Below are 20,160 nucleotides of genomic sequence, written 5' to 3'. Positions count from 1 at the left end.
TTGGTCTGATGCTAGAAGACGGAAGCATTAAATATATTTTCTGTATATTAGCAGACAGAAGGAAATAGAGTATATAACAAGAAACATTTAATGTTCATGTGAGTTTTATTATCCCTAGGATTACTCTTAACTTTGACACTTATAATTGGGTTTCACAGCTCTACTGCCCTGAAAATGATGTTCATCATTAAAACGTTTTAAAGTTATTCTCTGATCAAAAGACTTGTCTAGCAATGAAAAACACCCAAGTAAATCAATTCTCAAAATTGTTCCACAGGCTAGTTCTTTCCTATTTACCTAGCCCAGCACTGAATAATATAGTGATTTTTTAAGAAGCTGTAAAATACAATGTTTTTAAAGAAAACACACAGTAAAAATATTTAATAAGAGAAATGTGTTTAGTGAGGAATGATATAATTTGAAATCAGACATCCTGGGGTCTATAACCCAGCTCTGCCTCATACCATCTAGTGTATCTGGGAAAACGATTCTGTATTCAGTTTTCTCATGAGTAAAAGAAGTATCAGTATGCCTGCCTTCATGGTCATAAACGCAGAAGTAATAGGCACTGGGGACTCCAAAAGAGAAGAGTGTGAGAGTGCTTGGGGTGGTGGTGAGGATGGAAAAATTATCTCTTAGGCATAATTATCTATTTAGGTGATGGGTACCCTAGAAGCCTAAACCTCACTATTACACAATCTATCCACATGACAAGCCTGTACATGTATCCCTTGAATCTAAAATAATAATAAAAGAAAGAAGCCTGCCTTATAGAGTCATGTGCGGGATAAAGATAATGTACATTACAAGTTTTGTGATATATATACTTATTATTTGATTCAATTCTAATTTCACCTGCCTCCCGAAATGTAAAACAAAGGCAATTATGAAGATGATTTTATAATATAATTTATATATTCTCTTTCCACTCTAGAAAAAGCATTTTCTAGAAATAAATACATTTTGTAAAATTAAATATTTATTTTTTGATTTTTTAAATTGTAAAAGTAAGTTTTATATAATATCAGGCAGTATATTTTTATCATTATATATGAAAACAAACTATCAATGAAATACTCTAGCAAATTACACGATTTTTAACAGTAAACTCAGTAAAACATGGCTTTCTCAGAAGAAATAAAGAAGTCACACATATATATAGCTGAAATTGAAGTTCTAAATAGTAAGATGAATCTCAAGCAGTCTGGTATTTCATTTCACTTAAGATCTTTCTCCTTATAATTGGCACCTAAGGTGTTAGATTTAAAACCCAATTATAGTGTGAATATAAGTCAGAGATAGGCCATCAGTAATTGGGCTGGGGAAAAAAAGGAAAGAAATGTGCAAACTAATGTGTAAAATAACAATTTTATTATTTCTTAAGAAAAGACATAGAAACTGATGGGTGTTCTTAATTTTTCAAAGAACAGTATTACAGTCTCTGTGAAATAAAATAAGGGCCACTTGCTTATTAAAGATGTTTTCAAAATAATAAACCATTTGAAAACCACTTAAAATTGTTGGGTTTTTTTTTGTGATTTCCTCTGCAGCAAATAACATTCTCAAATAAATTTGCTGATTATTATCAGGTTAAAGCCTGATTTCTGTTTTTCTTCTACTTGTCACACACACATACACTTTCCCTTCTTTTACAGTATGAAATAATCATGTGTCATTATTTATGCACATTGATGTTCTTAAATGGCAGGAAGCTCTATACCACTATAGAGATTGCCAAAATCAAGAGGTATAATAGTAATCATGACACAGAAATGTTTGGAAAGGCAAATGCAGCTGCTGAAAACCTGTATCACAAACTGCCTGATGATTAGCATTCAATATGGCCCATAATGAGTTCGCTTTGAAATTCCTAGTCATATTTTCTATGACCCACAGCCACAAACACCCTCGAGTATCAAGCCCACCCCAAAATGATTTGCCCAGAAAAGGTGAAAGGAGCACTGGTGACTTGTCACTTCTACAGATGATGTTCATTTTCCCTAAATCAATCAATCCACTTCCATTTGGGCAGTGGATTGTCACTTAACAGGAGACTAGTGTTCCTCACCTCAGGTGTGGAACTAATTCTTTCCTGGAGGGTCTGCAGTAGACTGACTCAGGCTGTTTAATCTATTTAATCTAATCAAATCAGGGCTTGGATGCCTCCCTTTGTCACATCTGATGCCCCCACTCCCATATTAAACAGGGAATACACAGGCATGAGCCAACCCTCTGAGTCCCTTGATACATCATTAAGTTGTAAAAATGACTTCATCACTCACGACAGAGAGATGAGACAGTCCCAGTGGTAGCATATGGCAGTAGGAGCATCACTCTACCAGCTGCCCACATGACTCTCTCCTTCCTCAAATCATGTCTCTCCCCTCCAGAAGCTGCCTCTGCACTGCAGTAGCAGAATGCTGCAGCAGCGGGAAAAGCCAGAGCTAGTAAGGGGTAAGGGATTGGAGAATAAAAAGAGAGCTAGAGAAACTCATATCAGCAAAGTACATGTAAGCCCTTGGAGACCCCTCCCTCCTCAATCCATCTATTCATCTTATGGTAAAGGGTATTTTCTTTTGTCAGAAAAATGCAGGCTTCTCCTGACTTACCCCAGATACCTAACCTATGGGGCCCACAATAGGAAGGCAGCTAGATGTTTGATTGGCAGCTAGATGCACGAGATAGAAAAAGTCACCTCTGGCCTTAAAAGACTGGGTGCTTATAAAGCATTTCCACTGGAACAGGATGGTGGTCCCTTTCAGCAGGATTTATGTTCATAGTCTAAATTATTTTCTCACACATAAGGAATTCACAAATATTTCTCACTGGAAGGATTGAGGAACTCCTTCTTGCAATGGAGGTTGCAATGGATAGGTAAGTAGAGAGGAAAAAATATTACATAGATAGACAGACCAATAGCGTGTGTGTGTGTGTGCATGTGTGTGTTTGTGTGTGCGTGTGTGTTTGATGATGGTGCTTAGGAATTCATTTCCAATGCTTATTCCAACAAATAAATAAAAGCACATCTTTACTGTTGCATCTCTCTGAAGAAAAAAGACAGAACAGCACCAGTAAAATTGCTCCTTTCTTGGCTCAACACATGAAGATATTATGTTTAAAATGTCTTCTTCTCCTTTTGAAAATTATTCTAACAAGAGATGTTTCATAATTATACCAGCCAGAATATTTACCTAAAGTATATTAAAATTTATTTTTATAAATACAAATGTACACTAGTAAATTTTAAAGCCATGCTTTTGGGTTTGCTCACTTTTAAGTATAAATTACTTTCTATTTTATACAGCATGTAAATTGAGTTGCATCAGTCAAAACCCCAAGGATAAATCCCTTCATTTCTGCAGACAAAAGTCTAATCTACACCCAGTCATGTTCAAATCTCTGCAATTTTAGTTCTAAGAGCCCAAACTGACAAAGTGTCTGCGTGGCAGAAAAAGTTATAAATACCATGTTCTCTGTTATAGAATATCAGATTCTTCATCTTATTCATTATCAAGTGTGGAGTTTGCCTTTTGCGGAGAAAAGGGCAGAATCAGCTATGTTGTCACCAAATAGCTTGGGAGCCAGTACACACACACACAAAAAAAAATCAGTATGATTCTCCTGCCAAAATAAAATCTAAGGATCCCTTGGGCCCGCTAAAGGCTTCTCTCGCTAATTCATGAAATTCTTCCCTGGATTTGGGGCATGATAGATTGTAATCACTCATTCAGAGAGCAGATGGCTCAGCCTACTGCTGAAAGCAAACTTTGCAATGAAGCATATAGTATCAGAGAGACATGTTAAATTTCATTGTAAAGGTACCTTGCGGTCATGTATCATCAGACACGTGAGTTCTAATCACAATCCCTTTGTGACCTCAGATAAATCACTACTCCCTCAATTCTCTGTTTCATTTCCTGCTCTGTAAAATGAGGGGGTTGGATTAGGTGAGCTCTGTCCAGCAATAATGTGGGTTCTTCCTGTTGTGGGGTTCACTATATGCTACAACCAAGTGTGATCCTAAGTGTCCTATTCAAATAAAGAAGTATTTTTTCTTTAGAAAAAGTCAAGTTAGAAATTCAAGAAATACTTGAAAACACAAAAATAAAGGATTACGGTAGGGGAAAATAAACTATAACTGAATAGAGAAGTCTAACCTCAAGCTAAAATGGATTTCTCTAAGTGAATTTATGCTTGGCTAGAATTCAAAGATTGGATGTACTGAATCATTAGCACTCTATACACTTGGCTAAAAATATTTTTAAAACAGCTCTTTAAAGGCCTTCAAATAAAATTTACGGAATTTTTAGTGAACAATAATTTCAATTTGAATAACGTACATGGGAAAATAATTTTAAAGGTAGAAATATGACTCATGAAAAAAGGCATTTTTTATCACACTAGAAATAAACGATTTGCATTATTAATGCTTCAGGTAAATTCATACAAAAATAAGCTGAATAGTCACAGAGGTTTTATTCCTTCCTTTTTTTCCCCGAAAGTTAAGATTTCATTAATACTAAATAATAACAGCAAGCAATTACCTAGTTCCAGGCACTTCAGAAAACTTTACATATATTTAGCTGTTACGACCCACATGAGGTAGGTACTTTGATTAGCCCTCCTTTACAGAAATACAAACTAAGGTGTAAAGGTGATAAATCACATTTTATATCATTCAGTTACTAAGTAACACATTCAAGAGCCTGAACCTACAGTTTGGCTTTAGAGCCTAAATCTTACTGCTTTTTTTTTAATCCCCAAACACCTTGTTCTGATATTTATTTTATTTATTTAACGAGTATTTATCATGAGTCAGGTACTCTCTGAGATACTAGTAATATAGCAATGAAAAAAACAACAACATGGGCAAAACTACCATTAGACAAACAGATAAATAAGTAAAATATTGATATGACAGGTGGTGATAAGTGCCATGTAAAAAAATAAAGCAGCGTTGAGAAATCAAGAGGACAGGAGCAGGGTATTAAAAATATTAAATAGAGTTTAAATAATATCACCACCTAAATAAAGGCAAAACAGTTTTGTGATACAGTGCTATACATTAAACATATAATGTTCATCAAACTCCCTTTGCTGTATCTGACCTTCTATGGTTATGCCTTTTGCAAAAAAAAGTATATTTATATATTTTATATATTTATATATTTCATATATTATATATATATATGCTATTTATGCCATTAAACACGTGTCCGGGTTCTTCACAGCAATTTAAATGCAGGGTAAAACCAGTGCTTAGGAATTTCATATTTGTAAATATCTGGATTACTATAAGCCGATGTCCTGTATTATTTAAAGACAAAAATAATTTGCCCCCCACATTTTTTTATTACCATATTAATATGTTCTCATCTTAAAACATTAAAGATTTTGTAAGGAATTTTCCTTTGACCCCCTACCCTAAGGCCTTTCCTGGAGGTGACTAAATTCTCCAGCCCATAATGTGCAATAGCTCTTTAAGGGAAGACAAAGGAAAAAGTGATGCAAGAGCCATCCTTCCTCTGAGACTGGGTTTACTCCCCTCCTGACTCTTCCAACTCCTCCTCTCAATGATCAGGAAAGTAAATATACTTAGAATCTGAGTAGTATAAGAACCAGGAGTCTGCATTGTGACCAAGAGTGGGGCTGTCTTTGCTTAATCAATAAACTGAAGAAGCCAAATAATTGCTCTTTGTTTTTCATTGAGAAATTTGCCAAGAGATGTAGCCAGGAGCCCTTCTCTCTTGAGTGGCTGTCTCCACACACCTCAGTTTATCTTCCTCAGTTCCACCACAACAGTGGTGGCAAAACTTTCCAAAGTGAGACTCTTTTACACCTAGAGGGAAAGGAATCTGTCCCCAATATCACATGCAAAGGAAATCTCATTCTACTCTTAAGTGATCAATATAGAGAAGCTTATTTGAATGGGTACATGATGCTCATAAGTGGAAGATTGGCTTTGCTGTTTTGTCTTTACTGTTTTTGAAAAAGAGATCATAATAGGAAATATACGTCTTTCAAACAACTTGTAAAAATCTCTGATTTTGTGTTTATTAAAAGTCTTCTAAGGTAAAATTCTATGTAGCATTTGTAGTACTAGTTGGACATTCACCATGTTAATAATAGGGGTATCAGGATGATTAAATTTTTATCATTTTTATAATTTTTTTCTTACTAATGTGCAATATTGTTATAATCTGAAAAGAAAATGTTATACATGTTTAAAAACCATTTTCACACAAGGCTTCAACTGCATTTTGCAATGTCTTTAATTTTTGCCTAATATCAAAATGAAGCAAAATGTCAGAATCTTCAGGCAAGATAAGGTAGTTGATCTCTATAGTTTTCTATAGGTTCATGATATTTTACAATACATTTTTAATTTAATTTTCTCAGTATCATAGAACATAACATATCATATATGAAAATATTAAGGCCTCTTCCTTGAATACCCATTTAAAGGTAAGATTAATTTGGATCCAAATAGGAATTCCAGAAATTAAAATTTTTTTCTATAAAAAAATTAGCTGGGGGTGGTGGTTCACGCCTGTAGTCCCACTACTCGGGAGGCTGAGGCAGGAGAATCACTTGAACCCAGGAGGTGGAGGCTGCAGTGAGCCCAGTTCGTGCCACTGCACTTCAGCCTGGTGACGGAGTGAGAATACATCTCAAAAAAAAAAAAAAAAAAAATCTTTTGAGTAAAATCTACCAGATAAATTAGAACCTGAGTCAGCATCACTCTTTTCATTGCTAAACATGACACAGATAGTAATGAGTTTGCTTTTTTTTTTTTATTTAAATAATCGGAAAAACCCGTTTACTGACTTCCTAGTGTTACAAAGAGGAAAAGCTGGAGCATCCCTGGTGTTTTTTCCCGGCAGGAAAATGTTAGCATTTTAATATTTGACAAGGTGAATATTTTGACTCTGAAAAAAACCCTTAAAGTCACCACCATTATATTTTCATTTGACATCATATTGAGATCTTGTATCATTTTTGTTTTTTGGTGAATTGTTGGATTTTTTTTTTCTCCTGCAGTGAAAACATTCCATGCATGTATGTTTAGGGTATCTTTCTGAAAACTTTGTTTTAATTTAGGAAATACTTTTTAGGGAAAAAAATGAGTGAAGACTATATATATTGGGGATCTAAAAACCAAAAATGTAACATGCTCATAATCAATAATATTTGACAAAATGTCTTTAATTTTTGCCTAATATCAATGTTTTGTTTGATTTATCCCATCCATAAAAAGGGGTTCTCTACATAGTTAATGAGTTTCATCAAGTGTCCATCAGCAGATGAATGGATAAATAAAATGTGGTACATATACACAATAAATTGATTTTTTTAAAGGGACTGTTTGTCTACTACTTGCTCTTAGTGTCAGCCATCCGTATTTCAAGTAAAGACGATACTCGAAAGGCATTATTCCTAATGTATGGCACCCTCCTCTTGACATTTTAAAGCACTGCCCCAAAACCCTCACTCTAGGGATCCTTAAGCGTAAAATAAATTTCCAAGAATTCCTCCCCAGGCCCTGAGGACTCTGAGAAGCCTTGGGCAGAAATGACACCGCTAGTGAAAGGGATAGTAATTGACAAAAGCTGCAGTATGGGGCCTGAGAGATGAGGTGTGCCCAGGTTACAAAGGGCCAGGTTGCACATGACCACTATTAGGGAGGTGCCAACTTCTAGTCCTCTTCCTTTAAAATGTGAGTTTTGGGTGTAGGAAGAGGAATGAAGTTTTAGGTACAGTAAAGACTGGAAGTCTTTATTTGCGGTATCTAAGCAGAAAGACCAGAAAGAGCTGGTGCATGTGTTCTGTGTGGGTTCAACAATTCAGACGTGAAGAGCATTTAGTTTTGCTTATCAATGTACACACAGTGAAGCAAAGGAAGCTGCCCCTCACCTTCTGGTGGCCAAGCGTGCCCCTCGACACCCCCACCCCATCGGTCCTTAGGTCTTATGCTTTAGGGGTGTCTCTGCAGGTGCCGTTGGTGGCGCTTCTGGGAACTGGCGCTAGGACCTTGGTTGTGGACACCGCAGCAAGGCAGGAGGCCCCTGAAAGCCGCTGAGGGCTCCCCCAACGCCCGCCCCTACGCAGCTCATTAACAGGTGAAATCGCATCGCTGGTGCCTGCCCCCCTAGAAACAAATACTTCATACCCAGAGCACCAACTGGGCGGGGGACGGGGCCAGGTCTTCGAGGCGCCTTGCCAGGAGGTCAGACCCTCGGGGAGCCTGGGCGCCTGCGGGGAGTGCAGGAGAGAGCGCAGCATCTGCCGTTCTCCACCCCTTTGTGCACTCAGGCGCATTGTCCCTGCTCTGCCTGCTCCCGGTCTGCCCTCAGCTCCTGTCAGGCCATACAGCACGTCGATTATTTCGCCAAAAGCAAGTTCAGCCACAGCAGAGGGAAGGAGGCCGCGTGCGCTGGTCCCAGAGAGCCTACATTCGTTTAGGCGACTAATTCAGGAAGGAGTCACCAGCAGCTCCAGCCCTGAGAGGGTGTGTCAAGGGACTAGAAGACTTCGCCCGGGAGTCCTCAAACCCCTCTGGGCTGTTGTCTCTGCTCCAGCTTCTGCTGCCCCTTCGGAGGAAACAAACACCACGCCCCGAGCCCCAGTCCCGCCTGGTGCATTACCTGTTGGCTGCCAGCCGAGACGCGATGTAGCCTCCCGGAATCTGAGTGATGATGTAGCCCCAAAAGAAGGAACCGTGGATCATCCCCACGGTTTCCGGGTCCCAGTTGAATTTGGCTTTCTATGGAGGGGTAGGAAAAAAGTGTGAAGGGAAAGAGTAGAGTCAGTGCCAAAGGCTCACTTTCAGTGGTTCACAAGCCAAAAAGCCCCCAAGGCTTGGGCGCTTCATGCATTCTGGGGATAAGAGTGGCTTCATTTTCGTTTCCTAACAAAATTGCCTCTTGCAACGAAAAAACCTTGCTCATTAACAAAATGTCTTGTGATTAATAGTGAGGCCAGGCGCACTGGCTTTGCTCCCCGACTACTGTCAGGCAGATCGAATCATCTGAATGAAGGAGGAATCTAGAGGGACCCCGTCTTGGAAATTCGAACTCCCCATGAAGAGATTTGTTAGCCAGATGTGGAGACGCCTGGCAGGGGTCCACTTAACGAATCCGGCCAATGCAGACACAGTAGTGTAGTGACTTCCAACCCTGGAGACTTAAATAGGGAAATTCTGAGGAAGGAAGGTGGGTAGCGAAGGGTGAAAGGTGCAGGGCTCTTAGTGGCTAAGAGAAAGGGTATCCCCACAAATGGGGACGGATATGGGCCTGAAGAGTTTGGAGCAGTCGGTGAATTGGGAGGAGTAAAAGGAGAGGGAGTCATTGCTCAGGGGTTTTAATAAATACGGGGCAGGGGTATTTCTGAAGGGAGGTCTAATTCCGCCCTGAGTAGCCTGGGTGACTCCCCGAGGGGAACCTCAAGGTAAACTGGGGCTCAATATTTACATCCGAAAGGTGGGAGCGCGCTTTTCCCCCTGAGAACTGGGGACCCTTTTTCCCCTTTAAATAATATTTTGACACCCAGAGGATTTTGCAAGGTCTCCCGGATTCCAAGAGTCTTCCCCAGTTTCTCCACTCAACTCCTGCTTAGTCTGGTTTACGGCACTGGGGTTTCTAAGAAGGAAGTCTGGACCCAGGGGTTCTGTGACCTTGACGTGACCCTCCCCTCTCTGGGCGCGACTCCCTGCTACCCTGGGACCCTCTTACGTTGTGGCTCCTCCTGGGGGAGGTAAACCTTCCGAAAGACCACTCAGCTGAACCTGCTGATATGAACACAGCTGATTTTGTTTTCCAGTTTGTGTCATTGTGAATATTAAGAATGTTTTGGCGGGGACTGAATGAAGTCCTGGGAAAACTATAATTAATATGCTACACTATTCATCCAAGTAAAACAAACACACTTCTATTTAGACTTAGTGGACATTGCTAGTCACCAACGTCTTGTATTAAGTCACAGTTCACAAAACCTGGTGAGCTAGACCCTCTTTTCCACTTTGCAGATGAGGAAGGGAAGGCCCAGACAGCAGAGCGAAAAGGGAACTGATAACACTACTGGGGTCCATTCTAGAACGGCAGAGCCAGACAGGAGCTTAGGGAGCACCCAAACCTTCCTCTCAGTGGGAGGGGGGGAACGGGGCTCAAACAGGAGATGTGGTTTTGCGAGGCCGCATGGCCGAAGGGCAGGAGCCAGGGCGGCCAGACTTTGCCCACCTCCTTGATGACCTTGCCCCCGCGGTGGATGGTGCTGTTGTTGACCATGTCCACAATGGCCACGCCCAGGTTGCAGCGGATACCGAAGGAGATGCAGAAGCCCAGGCCACTCATGATGGCGATAATGTAGCGGCGGGGCAGGCCGAAGCACGTGCAGTCGCACAGCGGCGCCTTCCTCTCGGGCACCTCTAGGGGCTTCCCATCCTCCGTCAGCTCGATTGTCTCCCCGGTGTCTTGCTTCTTCTCCAGCACCCTGCGCGGCAGAGCAGGGGCGAGTCAAGGACTTGGCGGCTTAGGTACCCCCGATGCTGACCCATTTCCATTTTTCAGGACCCGTCGGGGTTGGGAGGAGGGCCGTCGACCTCCCCCCACCCTCGGGGATTAGGGTGGTGGGGTGACACCAAGCTGCAAGACCTCCCAGGCTCTCTCACATTCTGCAGGTGCCCTTGGCCGCGGCGGCGGCGTCTCTTCAACTTTAACACCTTTAGGCCTAAGGTAGCGAGTCCCCATCTCGGGATCCACCCCTGGGCGCTCTGATTCAGATACACAGGCCGCTTGGGCCTAACTTTCTTGCAGGACCTGCAGGGTCTGCATTTTGTGAGGGCAGGGGTTACCAGCGCCTCTTCTGCACCTGAGTAGGCGCCTCCCACTCCTACACGCGCCCAGCAGGGCTTTACCCTGACTACCGCGGTGTCCTCCTGCAACACAGCACCAGAGAGCTGCTCCGCTGCAGGCGGGCCCAACGAGAGAGCCTTTTCCACCCGCGCTGCCTTTTCCGTTTCTAGCAAGTTGAAGCTTTCCAGGTTGACGATGCTGGTATTCCGCCCCCCAATCCACTCCCTGAGCTGAGCCTGGAGCACCCCCTGGACTAAGGCCTCTCTAGGCTAGTGCCTGTGCGTGAGGAGAAGGCCTGAGAGCTCTCGCCGAGAGTGTCGTGCACTCTCCTTCCCCTTCATCCCGCCCCAGGGCTCTAGTTCAATGCTTACTCCCCTGTTACACTTCTTACTATTTTTTTTTTTTTCCTTATTACTCGAGTTGGAGACAAAGGGCTCCACAGCATATGGCCGACACCTAAGCTTCCTACTGCCAGAACATGAATAATTAATTATTCACAATCTTGCGTCATTACTATCTCTCTTACAAACACCGAAAAATGTCAAGGGTCCATTTCCCAAGACGCAAAATGCGACTCCCAGATATACAAAGGCTCCCCAAATCAACTTTTGTAAGATATTCCACATCAAAGGGGAAGATCTCACTTAAATATTTGTTTTTGCATAGTGTTTCATAAGATTTCAACCATCAATTCATTTTTGTCTTTGGTCCTTGGGAGAAGGGACAAATGAAAAGGGGAACGCAGAGAAAAGGAATGGTTTTACTAAAAGGTGGTAGTGTTCTAGTCTACAACATATTCATGAAATTTCTATTAACAACAAACAAACAAAAGGAATGTATAAGGTAACATCTCTGTACGTAGCCCCTTGCGATTGATACTTTCGATATTTAAACAAAGAGCCTTTCCGTTTACAATTTGCAGATATTTTTTCCAATCTACCATGTAATTGCTTTTCACCTGTGCTGTTTTAAGTGCTATGTGCACACCCAATTGTTTTCACACACACGGGTAAAGCAAGTGAAATTTTTAAACTAATTTCAAATATGCATAGCTTGGAATACTGCTGTCAAGAAGTTTGAGGCCACCCGAAGAAAAATGTCAGGCTTCCGAATTCTATAAAGTAGCACCTGGAGAATAAGTCATAAAGGTATTTGTGGCTAGGTTAATGTTTATTCTTAAAGTCCGATCATAATGTTAGAAAACATTGTAATTTATTTTTACTGGGAGAAAAAAATTCAGCCAATGCGATTTTTTTTTTCATTTCCTGCATTTGCTTCTTGTGCTCAAATATACGAAGTTGAACTCTGCACCGGATGGCAGTTGTACTGGGAAAGAACATCCCTTTCCATGGTAGCTGTGGGACTGCAGGGCCCTTGCGGTATCTACTGCCGCATAGGTGCATAATCGTGCCTACATGAAGCCCGCCAAACCTGAAGAGATTTGGAAAATCTGGGAGTGGTTTGATCATTTTCTTTACATTTCTCATGCATTTACAGAGACTTCAATTTCCCAAATATTAAAATTAGTGCTCCTTTGTAATTCTTTTTCCTTTTATGTCTGCCCTGTCGTCTTGATTTTGCTCTAATTATTAAGAAAAGCTGTATCCATATAACATACTTGAAATGATTTAAAGTTTTGCAAATTACAGCATAATTAGTATAGTGACTACAGGAGGATTAAATAATTAAATCATTTCTAGGACTTTCAAAGTAATGTTGCTTGTTATATTTATGGCTGTTCTTCCAGGCATTGACATTTCTTATGCAAGAAATAGACTCTAGGAGATGAAAATAATTAAAAATGCATATACATTGTTTCAGGCTCAGAGAAAGGAATTGCTTCAACTATCAATTATTGATATATTTTGATTCTTCATTCAATACAGAAGACATATTTCACTAGGGGATTCTCTACTGTGCTTTTGAAGCTGAGACCTCTCTCTCTCTTTCTCTCTCTCTCTAACATATATATATATATATATATATATATATATATAATCATATATATATAAACCATTACTCTTTGGAATTTCTTGGTTAATTTTTTTAGATGGTTGTGTTTTATATTCATTTGTCTGCATCAAAGGAATTTAATTCGGGGTATCTATAAGCACCAAAAGAAACGCTGTTTGAGCAGGGGCTGGCCATTTCTTAACTGTAAAGAAGATAAATCCTGTGTAGTAAAGGATAAAAACTCTGCAGGCACCAAAGCAAAAATCAAACACACACACACACACCAGACAGGTTCATTTAGTGCAACATTCCTGCATTAATAAGCAGGTTTCCAGAGCACCCCCGCTCCAAGCAATGGGCAACAAAAAGACTTTCCGATCATATTACAATCTTTCTGAGCCACCAGGGTTTACGGAAACGGCCCTGCAGATTTTTTCATGCTGAGCCCCAGGTAAGCAAGTGTTTGCTTTGTCTTACCTGTAGATCTGGCCGAGTGATTTTCCAGCAAAATTCTTTAGCCCCTCTTTTCCTGGGGCCAAAATCCTTTGTTTTACGGATTCCATTCTTGCAAAGACTGTTGTCAGTTCTTGCCAGATTTAAATAGTGATTGCTAGGAAAGGCGAGGATTGCGCATATTGTCTTAATCTCTTAAAGTAGTTGCGGGCTTTTCCTTCTCAGCAGAATGGTAGTGGCTTGCCTCCAGCAAGAGAGTGAGAGAAGGGAGGGAGAGTGAGAATGAGAATACAACAGAATAGCTGCATGCAACCCACGGGTTTCCTAATAGGAGAGTTGGTAGACACAATCAGAAAGTCTCATTGGAAGGGGAGGATCCGGTGGCAAAGAGCGCAAGCAGTGCCATGGTATTTGGGTAGATGCGGTTGAGTCCTTTTCCTGGAAGTCGGTCAGCTGAAAAACAATGTAAATTCCCGGTTTTGAAGACTTATTGCTCTCAAATCTGCTGGCTTTTAAACGGAGGGGCCGGAATATCACAGAAGCCTTGGGAACAGCAAAGTCAAAAGAATGGTACTTTTAAAAATGGTGTCTTTGCTGTAAGGAGCAGAGCATATTCAAAACTCATGGGAGCATCTCAGGTCTCAGGTGAGCAATGCTGCTATTAGTTTTCCCTCTCTGCCCATGATCTCCTCCCATCACGCCAGCGTAAGTCTGCTCTGCGGTAGAGTCAAATTAAGATGGAGAAGGCTTGCTGCTCTTTGAGGACGTGAGTAAATAAAAGATACACAGTTCTGATTTGGGCAGCCTCGGGGAAGATTTTTTTTTCAGCGGCTGACAGCGCCCGTCTGGGCGGGTCTCGGTACAGTGTTTCAGCACCACGGACAGAGTAAGTTTCAGGAATAGGGGACTCTCCTTTTGGCTAGCTAGGTTGCCAACTTTCTAGGGGAGCTGGGCGGATCGCCCTGACCAAGGACCATACTGGGGCTCTTCAGGAACGGATGCTATGGAAACCATTGGGAAGATGTCATCATCTCCAGAGTTTGCAGGGAGAATGGTGCATTTAGCTCTGCTAGGGAAGACAACTTTATTAAAAATTGACAAGTTACTTCTAGTTTGCTACGTTTTGTCCAGCACGCTGATGCCAGTATTGCAGGGAAGAAAGATTTCAACATATTTAACTTATGCTTGTGGTGTTCCAAGACACCTAGGCTCCCTTGAATATAAAATATGTGCACACAAAATACATAATTACATTGTTCATGTGTTTGTTTTAACTCCTGACAGGAAAAAGATGAAAGAAAGAAAGGGAGAGAATGAAGAATAGAGGAAAGGAGAGATAAAGAAAAAGAGGTGGGAGGTATGGAGAGAAGAAAAAAAAGAATAGCTATAAACTCAGTGAAGTTGATTAAATAAAATACAGTTAATTTAATATAAATTCCTTGGAATTTTAAGCATCTTTATTTAACTAATTTACAATACACTACTGAAATACCAATATACTGATGAAATATGTGGCTATACCTTGTGCTTGCCAACAAATTGTAATTGATAATTTAAAGATTTATTTTTAAAAAGATTTATTTTAATTTACATATATTCCATTCAAATCTTATTTTATTTTTCTTTGTATGTCCTTCTCCTAAAGCATAAATTTTGAAAGACATTCATGTAAGAGTTTTGGCTTTATATATACAGGTACAGCATCAATGAATTTATCTCATTAAGCAAGCAAGAAAACTGCTAGATTAATGTAAATTATTAATCTCTTTCACATGAATCACAAACTTCTTAAGTACAATTCAGGCCAATGCTTACAGAACAGACTGGCCTTGAACCACATTTTCAAGGTCAAAACCTTGGATGTCACATAAGCCAACAGAGGGAGTCAATTTTACTTAAGATCCTGAGACAAAATCTCAAAAATATGGATCTAAATTGAGAATCAAATAAGAATATTACCTGAATAGTTCAAATGATATAATGGCTATGTAGTCACTGAATGGATAGCTGGAAAAAAATGTCAAAGTAGCTAAAACCATCTGCCATTATTAAGTTTGATAGTTGTCAAATTATTTCCATTGTGAAATATAATAAAGAAAAGGATAATGAAGACATTTTTATCTTTTTTGATAAATTTGTGTTAAAATATATATCCTCAATAAAACAGTGAATTTAATTTTTCTCTAAAACCGTGGGATGCCTCAGAATACTATCTATTTCTCAAGATCAAGTATAAGGAGACAAAAAAAAAAAAACCCTCATTAAACTATTTCCTTGCAAAAAAAAAAAAAGAAAAGAAAAAGATTAAAAGATTCAAGCTATTCAGGACTTGACATATCTAGGTGTTTTCAAAATATCTGTATTTTTCAAATCTTTAATAACTAAGTTCATTAAATTATATTTATTTAGAGATATTAATGATTTTGGAATTCTGGGAAGTTATACAAAAAAATAGAATTTACAACAAATATTTGTGAAGCTGGGGTGATGATATGTAAATGATTTTCCTAAGCACTCCAGCTTAAGTTGCACCACAAATGACTAGAGATCTATCTAAACCATCAGTAAACATGATAGCTAAGTCTCCAATACACAAATATGAGGGGACACTAAGCAATATAAGTCCAACACAAAAGCATTGTTTTTAGAGTAAAACAGTTATATTCACCTTTATTGAAATGAATGTCATCCTCCTCTCTCTTCCACTCTTTTGATAATAGGGTGAGCAACTGAATCAGAATAACTGGTAATATTGATTTACTCATTCTAAAAATATTCATTGAGTGTCAAGAATAATACTAGATCTGGGAATTCTCCCTGAAATATCTCACAAGCTACATGGGAGATAGACACAAAAATACAATTTCAAATAATTATGGGTGAAATTACACAAGTTAAATAACCCAGCCCGGGAGTGAAAATGTCCAGAATATATTTCAAGAGACAATGTTTTCTTGTCTGTCTTAATAGTTAAAAGAAATGTAGTTCTATAAAGATGATGGCAGCCCAGTGGAGTTTGGCAGGGTGGAGTGGTGGTATTTGGATAGCACCCTAGCCAGAAGGGGTGTATTTAATGGTATTTTCATAAACAATGAAAAATGTTATGTGTGGAAAATTACAAGAAACGTTACTAGACCACCTGAGACTGAAGAATGTCATTTAGGCTGGCTTTAAACCCATAGCTGCTCCCAGTGTAAGAAACATATATTCAGACACCATTTGCTAACCCAACAGATTTTCTTCATGAGTGGACACAAATTGCAAACGCTGAACATGTACTTTTGCAGCCCTAAATTCATCAGATTTATCTTTATGCAAAGAAACACTAGTAGTTATATGTAAGACATTAATTTAAGCATATCAGAAAAGACTTCCTTTCTCTTGACACCCTCCTTTATCCCCAGTATCTACAAGCCCTAAATTGCATTATTAGACCACTTTTCTTCTAGGGGAAGAATTGTCCCTCTTGTCAAGAACTGTTAACAATAAAAGGAGAAGTTTTCACTGAATATAACTAATATAATGTGTGTGCAATATTACAATTTATGAGTAGCTTTTATTTACATGATAAACGTATTTATTCCTTATAATTATTCCTTAAACTAAAATAGTTGTATTCCCATGTTATTGAGGAGGAAAGTGAGATTTAGTAATTACCTGAAGTCATGTAACTGGTGATGAGAAAACAGCTCAGGTTAGAGGAGTTTCTCACAGTTTAAGGTCTTGTTAAAATACAGATTCTGATTCAATAGGTCTAGAGTGGTGCCCAAGATTCAACCACTGTAACACGTTTCTACAACTGCTTGCCTAAGGATCACATTTTGAACATCAACATCTCGGAGTACGAAATGTGAAATCAGTTTACCTGAGTTTGGGTCCTGGTTCCACTGATTATCATCTCTGCAATTTTGTATCAATCATCGAACACTAATAAGCCAGTTTTCTTACTGGCACACATGAAGGCTTGTATCGTGCGGTTTCTATTATCCTTTCTGCTTGTAAAATTTTATGCCTTTTCATGACTTTAGATGAAAAGTCTTTAGATGTAAAAATATGTAAAACTTCTTTTCTTTTGTTTCTCCCATCCTGTTTTTTTTATTATATTTGAGTTAAATGATTAATAGTAAACTGAAAAAATACTAATATGTAGAAATGTGCTTCTTTCTGAAAGTTCTTTTTACATATTTAAAGAGTTACCTTATTTGTTGTTTCACTATATGTATACACTGAGCTTTATAAGCAATTGTTTAAATAATTGTATTCATAGTATTTTTCAAGATGTACATAAGGTATTAGCCAACAGCAATGTAATAGGTTTCTATTTGTTTATATCCCTGTGGGAGGAAATACTTTTGAGTAATCATTTAAATGTCTTGCAAATGTTGCCCTCTGGTGGAAGGATATGTTAATATTTTAGAGACAATTGTAGTCCTTAATTATGCAATTACACCTATTGTTTTCTCTCTGTTTCTTCTTTCTTTCTTTCTTTCTTTCTCTCTTTCTTTCTCCTTTCTTCTTTTGGATATTTGTTAAATTAAATCTATATCTGAAACTATAAAGTCTTTTTTGTGGGCAACACATTTGCAGTTGTCTTAGTACTAAATGTATTTAGAAATAAGTTGATTGAGAATCCCCCAGTTAACCAAAAAACTAGTACTAAAGGAAACTTCACTGTATTAAGATTTAGTAATGGTATGGTTATCACATAGGTAAAAATGATATACAATAGAATAAATTGTGATAATTTTATAAATATTTTGAAATAGTAACATAAATTTGATGTTTCTCTCCCTATTACCAAAAATACAAACATATTTTAAAGGCATTATATTTAAGATCATTCAAAAACTATTTCTGGGGTATTTTTAAGGCAAATTGATTTTTAAGAAATACCTCTAGTACATACCTCAAGGTGGTGGTGTGCATCTGTAGTCCCAGTTACTGGGAAGGCAGAAGTGGAAGGATTGCTGGAACCCAGAAGTTTGAAGTGCATCTGGGAAATATACCCAGACCCCAACTCAAAAAGAGAAAAACAAACCTTAAGGTGACTGTTTCTGAGGTTATTTGAACGCAACAACTTCAGTTTATTATTTCAAAAAATATTCACTCGATAGGTATTTGTACCTACTGTTGGCTAGGCCCTTTTCTGGGATATAGTAAATAAATGGACTCAATACAGTTTTATAGCTTTTTATATTATATGTAGACAGTGGGCATTCCTAAAGACAAAACTGCTTTGAAAAGCTTTTTTACAGTATGGCTTTATTTGACTTTGAATTCCTAAGTAAATGTTCAGCCTAATAATTACACACTTCTTTCAGGTTGAAGCTATACAAATAAGCTCTAGAATTCATCTGTGACTTTTTTCTTACCAAGGGTTTTTAAGCAGACAATTTTTAGTTCAGCTTTATTTGATTTTACTTTGCAGTGTTAGCCTCAGAGACAATTTCTAAGAAATTATCATTATATAATTTCCTTAGAGCTGGAAATAGAAGAAATAATTCAGTTTGTCTTAAAAACGACAATCTGTGCACATAGCCCAATACTTTACACTGCTATATTTAGTGGCCTGGTATAAGACGTCTTTTGACTTCTCTGTGAACTGTCTGATTAAAAAACTGGAAGCAGGAAGTATTAAATAAGCCTATATTGTTACCTCAAACATATATTTTAATTACCAAAAACACATGTATGTAGTCATATATGCGGTGGTTCCTTTTTTGTGTGCATCTACTCTGTATTTATAATTTACCGTGAGAACAGTGTATACATCTTATTCTACCCTTTTATTTCTGCATTAATGGGAGAAAATAGCCTTAATTCACTACAGGCCATTGTGCCTTGGGAAAATTAAGATTTTAAAGTGAATGGAGAACAAATGCTGCTCCTCTAATGCCAGAAAAATATTTCTAACTATGAATTCCACACTATACACGTAGAGCAACATGATAAATTACAGAAAGACTTTGAAAGCATCAGTGTCTTCAACTCTAAAAAAATTTCTTAAAGTAAAAGTTTTAATTGTATACAGAAAGTTTGAGAAAAATCTAAGAATAGAAAAGAACTGCAAATCTGTAAAGAAAGTAAAATAAATATACACTTCAGTATGAAGGAGATCAAGGCAGAGACCACCAGGACGTACGGTGTTTTACAGATAAATAAATAAATTGAATGACATGACAAAACATACCTAATTGAAATGTCTATCTAGGTCCCATAGGGATCCTATTTTGCCTTTACCATCCTAGATTACTGATTCTCTTCCTTTGGCTGCCATACATTTTGTTGTCACAAATGGTGAAATACCATCTTCTTTGAAGGAAGGCTTCTAATATTATTGAAATTTCCCACTTGGCTATTAGCATCTTGGAAGTTTCTGTTTAATTTCACACTATTTTCTAAGTTACTTATGCTACTAGAGGCAGAGGGTGGGATGGTTTCTACTTCTATAATATTTAGCGTAAAATTTTCCAAAGCGAAAAATCTAAATACATAGTTTTGGAATAGAACAGAACGTAAAAGATCCAGAATATTTCATCGCTGTAAGCACAAGCTAATTATAATTTTGAAGAGGTAAAAAATATATACAATAGTAGTCACTATTAATATTTTCTAACTGCTGCCCGCTAGTGGTAAAAATGAAAAATATTTATTTGAGTTAAAAGGCAGACCTACAACATTGACTTAAATCATTTGAAAATCAGTGGGTAAACATGCTTCCCATGATATTAACATTGTATGTGGCCTTTTTTCCTAGTACAAAGAAGAAAGGGTTGCTGATAAATCACTGAAAAAGCGTGCCACCACTTATTCTTTTGTGCCTGCTTGTGGGCTTATAATAATGGTAAAGACACCATTATACTGTGGTGAGAAGCATACTGGGCAGATCTTATTGCATAGCATG

At 38.4% G+C, this 20,160-nt stretch overlaps 1 protein-coding gene across 2 annotated transcripts in view; it reads right to left on the bottom strand.

The window, feature by feature from the left end:
• Positions 1-14,135, bottom strand: part of SLC17A6 (solute carrier family 17 member 6) — a 41,622-nt gene extending 27,487 nt beyond the window's left edge. For both annotated transcript variants that reach the window (XM_003312961.6, XM_009460084.5), the window contains exons 1-3: positions 13,281-14,135; positions 10,236-10,488; positions 8,646-8,764 (exon numbers count right to left, since the gene is read on the bottom strand). In XM_003312961.6, the coding sequence (XP_003313009.1) occupies positions 8,646-8,764; positions 10,236-10,488; positions 13,281-13,366 (458 nt within the window). In that variant the 5' untranslated portion in view covers positions 13,367-14,135. The remainder of the gene's footprint in view (positions 1-8,645; positions 8,765-10,235; positions 10,489-13,280) is intronic.
• Positions 14,136-20,160: the final 6,025 nt, after the last annotated feature.

This window comes from Pan troglodytes, chromosome 9 (assembly GCF_028858775.2).
Source record: "Pan troglodytes isolate AG18354 chromosome 9, NHGRI_mPanTro3-v2.0_pri, whole genome shotgun sequence".
Lineage (NCBI taxonomy): Eukaryota > Metazoa > Chordata > Mammalia > Primates > Hominidae > Pan > Pan troglodytes.
Note: the sequence above shows the minus strand (reverse complement) of the source record. Positions and strands in the feature narration are given on the sequence as shown.